The sequence below is a fragment of the Mirounga angustirostris genome, unplaced genomic scaffold, assembly GCF_029215605.1.
Source record: "Mirounga angustirostris isolate CCGP_5_RB_7025 unplaced genomic scaffold, mMirAng1.0.hap1 SCAF_6, whole genome shotgun sequence".
Taxonomy (NCBI): Eukaryota; Metazoa; Chordata; class Mammalia; order Carnivora; family Phocidae; genus Mirounga; species Mirounga angustirostris.
This window is the reverse complement of record NW_026991714.1, coordinates 2,184,807-2,195,515: the sequence shown is the minus strand read 5'-3', so window position 1 is coordinate 2,195,515 and position 10,709 is coordinate 2,184,807. Positions and strand designations below refer to the sequence as shown.

The 10,709-nt window shown below is 57.3% G+C and overlaps 1 protein-coding gene across 1 annotated transcript; it reads right to left on the bottom strand.

Annotated features, from left to right (window-relative positions):
- Positions 1-2,234: 2,234 nt before the first annotated feature.
- TTC24 (tetratricopeptide repeat domain 24) lies at positions 2,235-10,574 on the bottom strand. Its single transcript, XM_045876040.2, has 10 exons — positions 9,203-10,574; positions 6,888-7,594; positions 6,483-6,686; positions 5,775-5,903; positions 5,532-5,644; positions 5,101-5,199; positions 4,088-4,173; positions 3,833-3,939; positions 3,145-3,403; positions 2,235-2,737 (listed from the first exon to the last, which is right to left on the bottom strand). Exons 2-10 carry the CDS (start codon positions 7,588-7,590, stop codon positions 2,620-2,622), a joined length of 1,818 nt encoding a protein of 605 aa, XP_045731996.2. The 5' UTR covers positions 7,591-7,594; positions 9,203-10,574; the 3' UTR covers positions 2,235-2,619.
- Between the last annotated feature and the right edge of the window lie 135 nt (positions 10,575-10,709).

Genomic DNA, 10,709 nt, shown 5'->3' with positions numbered 1-10,709 from the left:
TTCTAAAACACAAGGTGAAGCATGTTCTTTTGAGCACGTGCCACATGCTAACATGAATCAGCTCATTTTATCCTTGCGGCAACCCTGTTACTATTCTCATTTTACAGGTGAGTAAACTAAGGCTCCAAAATGTTGACTGGCATGCCCAATGATACCGTGATAGCTGTCTGTGGAACTAGGATCCAAGCAGCTTGAGCTAGAAAGCAGCATTCCGTAAGGCACTGCCCTCCGCCAGTGTGGAAATAGGTAAAGCATGGTCACTGCTGACTTCCTTCTGATGAGATGTAAGAATAAAATAGTGACACACACATACCCCACCACATGCCCCCAGAATTTATAAGACAACCACCGGAGGGCTGTCCCCAGGAAGGTGGAGCCGAAGACCTACTCCATCTTATCACTGCCTTTCAGACTTGTAGAGTTTCTTTGGGAAATGCCTTTAAAACCAATTTAGGAGGGACATAGGGATCGAGCCCCTGCTGAGTTCCAGATGCTTACATATTTCATCCTGTCAATCCTCTGACGGAGTTTTATCCTCACATTATAGCACAGAGTGGTAATTTTCCTAAGATCAAACAGCTATTAAGTGGTAGAGCCAGGGACGGTTGATACGGAGTTGGCCTGACCCAGTGGCAGTATTCCCATGTGGTAGGTGCTGCTACCTGTTCCTCAAAATCCATTCTCTTCTCTTCCTTTGGCAACAGAACCCCTGAGTTGTATCTGGCCACGTGGCTGCCCAGCCAAACACTACATTTCCCACTCTCCCTTGCAGCAGCAAGGCGCCTACATGTGACTACACGCTGGCCAATGAGGGCTGAGCAGAGGTGACGTGCAACTGCCTGGTCCTCCCTTTGAAAAAAGGCCTGTTTTCCTGTCCTTCCTTTCTCCCCTCCCGGCTGGGAGGAAGGCTCCCTGCCGCGGCCGGGCAGCCATTTTAGGCCAGGGCGTGGGAGTCCCGTGTCGAGGACGGCAGAGCGCCCTGCGGACTCCCCGGGCTCCGTGAGCCGGGGCTGCTTTCATGAGAGAGGAGCTTAAAGGCAGGGGTGCGTTGCCTCTCTTGCAGCGGGTGAGCCTGCATCCCAGTCAAGACATCTTGAATGCCTGACAAGATGCTAATAAGGAAGGTGAGCGGCTGCGTCCCGGGCTGCCAGTTGCATGCTCGGCACGTGCTAGGTCCTCAAGATCTCAGGCTGAAGTGGTTCACAGTGGAGTGGAAGCCCTCTTCTACTATGGGGAATGGGCTATTTTATTTCAACTTAAAAATGCATCCGTTTGCCATCTGTCAAAGTGCGGCCAGGGTCTTCTCCTTGAGCCCGGGGCTGGAGCTCTCCATCCTTCCTCATGAACCTCATTACGGGCCACCTGCAATGTCCAGTTTGCTTCCTTGAGGTGGAACAGTTAATGGCGTGTTTGAAGCAATCCAAGTGCAAAAATTCATCTAGATTTTTACTATTTTGCCCCAAAATGTGATAATCGCCTTGCTCACATCTAATTCAACAGTTTTTGAATTGACTCACCTTAATCAAGACTTCCAAGGATTCAACTTCGTTTTCATACAAACAGTGCCTGTTTTCACACTTAGTTCATCAATTTATGTAATATTTAATCAAATCACGAGTTACAAGAACGCGTACACCCAGCATAAGCACATTTGGTACCAACACAATCGACTCCTGGTAAGCATTAGTGTAAGTGGGGTAGCAGGACTGTACGGCATTCTAGAAGGTGCTCCCTGCCCGGGTTTGAATCCCGGCTTCCCCACTTAGTAGTTGTGTGGCCGGGGAGGACACACTCGTTTCCTCGGCTGTGAAAGGGGCTCATCTGCCGTGAGGACTGCAGGAGAAAACACTTGGGAAGCGCTCAGAGCAGAGTGTGGTGTGTGCTGAGTGATTAGCACATCTTACAAAATGTGGCGTCCGACAGGCCTGAGCTGCCCCCCCAACCCGCGACTGTCATGGAGGCGGTGGAGTCCGTCAGTGGGCTAAGATGTGTCCTCTGTAGTTTATTTTTTTTAATTTTTTTTATTTTTAAAGATTTTATTTATCTATCCGAGAGAGAATGAGAGAGAGAGCATGAGAGGGGGGAGGGTCAATGGGAGAAGCAGACTCCCCGCTGAGCAAGGAGCCTGATGCGGGACTCGACCCTGGGACTCCAGGATCATGACCTGAGCCGAAGGCAGTCGCCCAACCAACTGAGCCACCCAGGCGCCCTGTCCTCTGTAGTTTAGATCCCCATTTCCTCTTCGAGAAGATGGAGGTCTGGAGACAGTCCGTGACAGCAGCCTCCTGACCAAGATGTCACAGCTTTTAGAACTGGAAAGGGCCTCAGCAATCATGAGGTCTGGATCCAGAAGGAAGAAGGGGAAATTCACTGTCTGGTTTCCCTTTTTTCTTTTGCCTGTTGAGTCCAAAACTGCCAACAAGGAGCAAACTGAACACCTCAGCGCCCAGACTGCAAAGGCCCTGTTCAGCGGACACAGGACCCCACGTGCCGGTGGTGTTCCATTCTGTGTCCATAGGGCCCTGAACAACCGGGAAGAGGCTTGATCCCAGAAACCCCTAATGTTTGTGTGTTGGGGGGGGTCACACAGAGGCCACATTCAGGGCCAGCAGAGTGGGGTCACGTTATCACACAGAAGCCAGACTCCGTGGGTCTCCTCTGAGGGTTTCTGCAGGGGGTTTCCCTGGGCCATCTGGACGACCTGTGGGAGGCAGGGAGGGGCTTGCCCGTGGGGTGGCTGGGGAGAGAGCAGAGGGCAGCCTGATCTCGCTGAAGGTCCTTTTGACCCCCCTGGCCCGCATCTCGGCTGCTGGGCCCCAGGGCAGGAGAGGGAGGCTTGAGCACACGCTCCCACCCCTGACCCTGTTCAGTTCAGCAGGATTCTCCCTCTCTGGGAGGCCTCCAGTCAGGCTGTGCAGGAGACAGGGGACGCCCCAGGCTTCCAGAGCTGGGTGAGCATTGTTCATATTGTTCAAGGCCAAACACAGAGAGACTCCAAACACTAGACCCACAAGCACTGGACCACATCTTGCCCCGGTTTGAACGGTGATCATGATCGTGTTCCATTAAAACCATCCAAAGCCACATCCTCTCCTACTCCTTTTATCCATTCTCCAGGCCTCTTCCCCTCCCCCAGGGACCCACCTATTGGCTTGGGGGCCACTGGGTACCAGAATGCCAGGCTGCTCCATTTGGAGGGGGCCTTGGCCTCCAAGCAGGAGATGGGCCCCAGGTCCTGGACCTGGATGGAGAGAGACAGGCACATTTATCACAGGCCTCTCTGCACCAAGAATCACATGGTGGAAAGAGAAAGCTTGGGAGAAGAGCAAGGACGGTGGGTGCTGGGATGCGTGCCCTGGTCGTTGACACGGAGGTTGCACCAAAGCCAACAGTCTGTTCAGGACAAGTGTTTAACTGCAACTCTCTGCTGCCTGGAGGCAAACACACTATAAACCAAACAGGGAATTCCAGTCCGTATAGCAAGTAGCCAGGGGCTCTGCCCCCAGAGGTTGAAGTCTCGGGGGAGCTGGTAAACAGTGAGCTAGGGCAAGATCAGCACCCAGCACCTGGCAGTAGGCTTTCAATAAAACTTGGTGCTCTAAGATGCACAGTTCTAGAGGCTAAGAAAGCCACGCAAGCCAGGAGGAGAGGTGACGGTGGAAGGGTTCAGGGAAACTGGCCAGGGTCTCGAGACATGAACGGGACAGGGGAGAGGACTGGTCGGCCTCAGTGGCAGACCAGGGCAGGGGCCTCTGGGAACGGAAGGTGTTGGGGGAGCGCTCCCATTTTCAGGGAGGAGATGCACAGTTGGGGTCGGCCTGCTCCCACTCACACTCCAGTCTCTGTGCCCAAGACTCCACGGGGACATCGGGTGGTGGCTGGTCCTCTCTCTCCTCCTGGCCCTCCACGCACTCTTCTTCTTCCCACCCACCCGAAGACCTAGAGGGGCGGGGAGCAGGGGGCAGAGCGGCACTGGGCCAGCCCCTCCTCCCTGGGGTACGTGCAGGCCCCAACCCCCCCACCCGGTGGCTGCACACCTCCAGTGTGTCCCCCCGCAACCCTGGAGCCCCAGCCCCGCCCCACTCACCTGTGCAGCACTTCTGCTCTGCCCCTTCCCGCCCTGGCTGGGGGCCTGGCTGCACCTGGAGCCTGGGGCCTCCCCAGCGCCGAAGTCTGGGAATGGTGGGGAGCAAAGGGAACCGGCTAGGGGTGTATCCGCGAGTGTGCGTTCTCTGCACAGGCCACGGCCCCACAGAGACACAGACGTGCTATGGGCAGCCTGGGGCGTGCCACCCATCTGAGAGTGGAAATCCGTGGTGAGGATTCTGCTAGTGACTCTCAAGTCAGAACCAGGCTCCCGACTCTCAGGCCTGGCCAGAGCCCGGCCTCCACCCCACCTGCCTGGGGTCTCCACGGGCAAAGTCCCAGAAAGTTGGTGGCTGCCAGTCCTCTGCTCGGACCAGATTAATTTAATTTTGCTCACAAATTATAAATACAGTGTCCTGGTCTTTAAGAGAAGACATAAACCCCATTAAATAAGTAGAATAAATATTAAAGTATAATTTTAATTCCTAGGTGGGAGGTTGGTTGCCTGAAGGTATCTCAGGGTGTGAGACACAGGACCTGCAGGGAGGCTGGGAGGCAGAGAGAGGTTGGGGGGAGCCAGAGAGGGAGGGGCAGTGGAGACCCACGGAGAAGCGCCCCCAGCCAGGGCAGCCAGAAGGGGAACCTCGCTGGAGCACTGCCCCCACCCTGTGGCCTTTTGGAGAACTGCAGCCAAGGACTGGCCGGTTTCCGCCTCCTCCGGGCAGTAGGGCTCAGCATTCCTGATTGCATCTCTGTGCTCAACTGCTGGGCTTGTTACCACCCAGGCAAAGGCCTGGCACAGCCTAGTGCTGGGAGACAGGCCAGAATCCCCTGCCCACCTCCCCACCCCCAGGTGTCCTGGGAAAAGTGATCTGTGTCCCCTACGCGGGCTCCGGGGCAGATGAACACACGGGCCAGTGCAGCATCCCTGAGGGGTCAGCTCTGCTTGCCACCACCTCCTTCTCGGGGTCACCTCTCTGCACCCCAAGCTCCCTGTCTGAGGGGTCACCTCACCAGGGTGTACGTGGGGACAAGCCCAGCCTGGGCCAAGTGGGTCCTCATGGCGTCTGCCAGCTTGGCCACCAGCCGATCCCGCACAGAGTCTGGCTCCTTCTGGGGAGAGGGTGGATAATGGGGGGATGGGGAAGGTCTGGGCTACGCAGTCCTCTGGGATTGGGGAAGCAAGAAACTGGAGAGGGAAGAGGGAAGGGGGCTTTGTCTTCCTTTCTTTTCTACCCCATCCCCGCACCCTTGCCAGGATCCTGTTACCACCTGCCCAGAACCGTGAAGAGACAAGCTCTTCCTCACAGCAGTGTCCTGGGACCTAGCTCACAGTGTGCCCGATGCGCGTTTGGTGAGTGGACGGATGGCAAGGAGAAGAGGCAGGACGGTCAGCAGACGAAGCGTAGTAGGAAGAGTTAGGTTCTGGGATGGGGGGGTCTCACCTGACTCCGGGCCAGAGCTTCCTTATAGTACCGCAAGGCCTGGTCGTGCTGCCCCAGTCTGGCTGCCGCAGCCCCCAGCCCCTCGCAGGCCTGCCACTGCCCCTTCGTGTCCCCTGGGGAAGGGAGCCCGGGAGGTCCTCTCATGGGTCCCCGCACCGCTGACCCTCCCTTCCAGAGGTCTCGCCACCAGTCCCCGGGACCCTCGGCCTGGCCCCCTTGCCAAGCCACCTGCTAAGCCCTCACCGGTGTCCCGGGCAGCCTGCAGGGCATGCAGGTAGCTGTCTCGGGCTGCTCTGTGGTCCCCCAGCTGGCTCAGTGCAAATGCTAGGCTGCCGAAGCTCCGGCCCTGCTCCCGCCGCTGCCCCACAGAGCCTGATGACAGAGGGGACCTTGGCTGCTGAGGCGTCCCCCAGCAACCAGGGCGGGCGCCCAGGAGTCCTGGTGCTCCGCCCCAGCACGCCTCCAGATGCACCCCGGAGACCTCAGCTCTCGATAACCAGCCTCTCCTCAGGCCTGAGTTTGGGCGTGAATGCATCTCCCCCACCCCCACCCCCACCCCCACCCACGGCTGGCTGGAGCCATGCGACAACCTGGTGAGGCAGGCAGGGCAGGTATCAGTGGCTCCCTTCTTACCTGGGTGGAAACTGAAGCTCGGAAAGCCGACACCACTCGCTGAATATCACACAACCATTCAGTCGGAGGAGGCCTGCTCTCCCGGCTGGGGCTCTTCCCACTGCCCACTGCCGCCTTCCCAACCCCAGGCCTCGGCCTCCGGGCCCTCACCCCCCTGTCCTGTCTGCCTACCCCTCTCCTGCACCCCCAGCCCTCACCCCCTGGTTCTAGGCTTCCCGGCCCCATACCCTGTCCTAAAGGTCTGTCCACTCTTCCGCCTTGAGCCCCAGCTGGAGCCCCTGTGAGTCCCTATCCCATTCCCCAGGCCCTGGTACCCACCGTGCAGGTCAGCGGCCTTCTGGTGAAAGTCCCGGGCTTCCTGATAGTTGCCGAGGGCACTGTGGGCCTCCCCGAGGTTTCTCAGCACTGTGGCCTCCTCTCCTGGCCCCCGGCACAGGGGCAGGGCCCGCAGGAAGGCCTCTGCTGCTAGCGGGAACAGTCGGAGCTGGGAGTAGCTCAGGCCGAGGTCGTTATAGAGCTGCCCTGGAGGGCATGGCCAGGGTCACCAGTAGCCAGGTCAGATGCTGGGTGATGCTGATTGGTATAGCCCCTGTCCCACTCTCCTGGGGTCCTCCACCCCTCTCCCCTGCCCTCAGAGCAGCCTCTGCCTGCACCCCACCTCTCAGAGCATCACCTGGTCTGAATGTTCCCACACCCCACGCCTCCTCTGCCCAAGGGCCTCACCCAGCAGTCCCCGCTCGGGGCTCCTTTCGGCAAGCCTCTGGCTCTCCTCCAGCACCTGCACCACCTCAACCACCCCGTGCCGCCCGCTCTCCAGCATGCACCCTGCCACAGCCCCTGCGGCCAGGGCTGCAGCCTGGGGCTGCCCTGCTTGGGCATAGGCCCGGCTGGCCTCCTGCAGACAGCGGGCTGCTAGCTCAGGCTGTCCCAGAGCCTGGTAGCAGGCTCCCATTTTTGCCTGGGCTTGCCCCTGGTCACCGAGTGGCCGGTAGTGACCCAAGGCCCTGTGGTACCAAGCCAAAGCTTGAGGCAGCTTGCCCAGGGCCTGGTAGGCCAAAGCCACGTTGAAACACTGGTCGCCAGGACACCCGCCCTGTGCCTTCTCTTGAGGTTGGGCTCGCAGGAGCAGCTCAAGGCCTCTGGCTGGGTCCCCAGTCTCCACGTAGGCGGCCCCCAGGTTGAAGGCACAGGCCCGGAGAACAGGGGTGTCCCGAGTTTGTGGGGCCTCAGAGGCCAGGATGAAGGCCCTCTGGAAGCTGGTCAAAGCTTCGTGGTTCCGGCCAGCCAGTAGGGCTCCGTGGCCAGCCCTGGTGAGGGCTTGGATGCTGGCCTCTTGTTGTGGCTGCTTTCTCTTCTTTTTCTTCTTGGAGGTTGAGGGCTCCGGCTCAGGCTCTTGGGGGGCATCCTCAGGGTTGGAGAAAGACATAGTGCTGACAATGGGGAGCAGAGGGGTCAGTATGTCACCCTTGGCTTCCTCCAAAGCAGGATCCCTCCAGCGTAATTCAGCTCCACCCCTGCCCTGTTGTGACCTCAGGGTCTCAAGGACTTCTCTCTGCCATCTTACTTTGCTTCATCAATCCTCCTGGGGCCGTATCAACCCTTACTCCAATGTCCCGGCTCATTCTTAGTCCTTCGGGACCCAGTTCAAGTAAGAGCGCCCTCCAGAAAGCCTGCTCCCCCAAGCTCCTGGTCCTCCTGGACTCCCAGAGAACCTGCGCCCGTGTCTCTCGCAGCACTGACCATGCTGGGTTAAGGTTGCCGACTTTCTGGTCTATCTCCTCTACTAGATCTGGAGCAGCGTGAAGGGGCTGGCACATAGTAGGTCCCCACAAATGTTCATCCAGTGATGCAAGTGTCCCTAAAGCCACTGAGCTGTGCACTTAGAAATGGCTTAGCAAAGTAAAAGTCATATTATATATATGTTACCACAGTTTAAAAAATCCTCACTGAAGGAATAAATGGACAGACAGATGACCAGAGTATGCAGGGCCTCTCTCCATCACCTCCTTCACACTGTTCCACAGACACCCTTCGGCTCACAAGGACGGGTGCTCCTGCTACCTGATGCCAAGGTGTAGATCAAGGCAGTTGAGCAGACACTCGGTGAGCACCTGCTGTGTACCAGGAGCCACAGGGCACTAGGGACACAGAGCTGAACAGGCTATTGAATTGGCAAGGAGTCAGCTTGGCAGGGAGGGTGCTGTCTCTCCATTCACTGCCCACGCCCTATCTCAGGGGACCTCTTTCTCCATGGCTGGCTAGTTCTGGTCCCCCAGCACCCTGCTCTAGTCTCCAATATGCTTTTCCCCATTAGGATCTCTCCCCTGGAAAGGCAAAGCCTTTTCCTGAACTCTCCTCCCAGGAGCTGGGGAAAGGGGTGGCAAAGACTCAGGCCTGGGCTCTCAGCCCCTCCCCTTTCCTTCACCCTTCCCCCTCTTTTTTAGGAGAGGCAGGAAGAGGTGATTCTCTTTTTATTTTTATTTATTTATTTATTTATTTATTTATTTATTTATTTATTTATTTATTAAAGATTTTATTTATTTATTTGAGAGAGAGAATGAGAGACAGAGAACACGAGAGGGAAGAGGGTCAGAGGGAGAAGCAGACCTCCCGCCGAGCAGGGAGCCCGATGGGGGACTCGATCCCGGGACTCCAGGATCATGACCTGAGCCGAAGGCAGATGCTTAACTGACTGAGCCACCCAGTGCATTTTTTTTTTTTTAAAGATTTTATTTATTTATTTGAGAGAGAGAATGAGAGAGAGCACACGAGAGGGGGGAGGGTCAGAGGGAGAAGCAGACTCCCTGTCGAGCAGGGAGCCCGATGCGGGACTCGATCCCGGGACTCCAGGATCATGACCTGAGCCGAAGGTAGTCGCTTAACCAACTGAGCCACCCAGGCACCCGGTGATTCTCTTTTTAAAGAAATTCCCCCTGCAACTAAGAACACCTAGGAATCTTGCCTTCAAGGCCCTCATCCCTGGGGCATTCCTAGCTACCCCCACCAGGCCTTGGGGCCCCAGCCACAGGATGCCTTACCTCCCTCGATCTTCTCTGCGGCTGGCTTTCTGGAATGGTCCCTCTGGCTTGGGTTACCTCGCCAAGCTCTGAGCTCAGAGCCCTGGGGTTACTAGACAACCAGGCACCGCCCTCCACTCCTAGGAGTTTTTTGATGGACAGCTCAGGCGCCCTATCTTAGTGCTGCATCACTGACCGTGGTCGGGCAGTTACCTGGATCCCATTCCCCTTCCTGCCCCCTACTTCCCCCTTCACCCCTGCACACACCTCTCAATCTCCCACCGAAAGCAAGGAATCAAAGTGTGATGGCTTGTTACCCGTTACAACCTCAGGGATCGTCTGTCCCACACTCTCATTCTAGGGAGGAGGGGCCCGGGCTCAGAAAGCAGGTGGGACCTGCCTGAGGGCACAGAGCAGCTGTGTAGCTGGGATCAGGCCCCTGGTTTTCTGATTCCGGGCTAATTAGCCCGGGGTTCCTTCCACTGCACTGTGATTGCAAGCTTTAATGGGGCCTGGGTGGTCCTAGATGTGAACGCTTTCACACACACCCAGACACACACCTACGCACTGTGCTTCTGTGGGGTACGTTTCACATTCGGGAGCAGGGTTAAAGGCTGGTGGTCATCAGAAGAGTCTCTCGGCCCCCGAATCCTTTTCCCAGCTCTGCTGATCTACAACCTCCACGTTCTGCTTGATGAGAGGAGAGCAGGCCCCAGGACGACGGGCACCTACGGCGCTAACTCACGCAGGGTGGCCTGCAGCACAGAGCAAATGTCCTCATTTGCCGGCAGAGAGGTCTCTTTTAAGTAAGGAGGCCTTTGCCAGAAACAAAATTACAAGGAAGGGGGCGCCTGGGTGGCTCAGATGGTTAAGCATCTGCCTTCAGCTCAGGCCATGATCCCGGGGTCCTGGGATCGAGCCCCGTGTCAGGCTCCTTGCTCAGCAGGAAGCCTGCTTCTCCCTCTCCCTCTGCCTCTCCCCCTCCGCATGCTCTCTCTCTCTCAGTGTCTCTGTGTCTCCAATGAATAAATAATAATAAAAAAAAATTACAGGGAAGTCGCTAGGCCCCCCTGCACTGGGCAGCCTTTGCTGAGGGCCTGCTGTGGGTCCATACTGCGCTGGGTGCCACCGGCGGGGCCCACGGCCGAGGCGGGCCTTCTCAGCTGCCCACGGGCCGGCCTCCAGGACACCACCAGAGCCTGGCCAGCGCCGGGCAGCTCAGCCCATGGCCACTCAGCAGGCTTCCCTTAAAGGGAGAGATTTGGGGAGGGGGCAGGGACTGAAACTACGCTAGCCAAGTTCCGCTGACCTCTCAATGACCTAGGGATCGTTTCTGAATCATCTGCTTGTTTGATTTCCACTTTATTCATTTTTGTTTAAAGATTTTATTTATTTGGGACACCTGGGTGGCTCAGTTGGTTAAGCGACTGCCTTCGGCTCAGGTCATGATCCTGGAGTCCCGGGATTGAGTCCCGCATCGGGCTCCCTGCTTGGCAGGGAGTCTGCTTCTCCCTCTGACCCTCCCCCC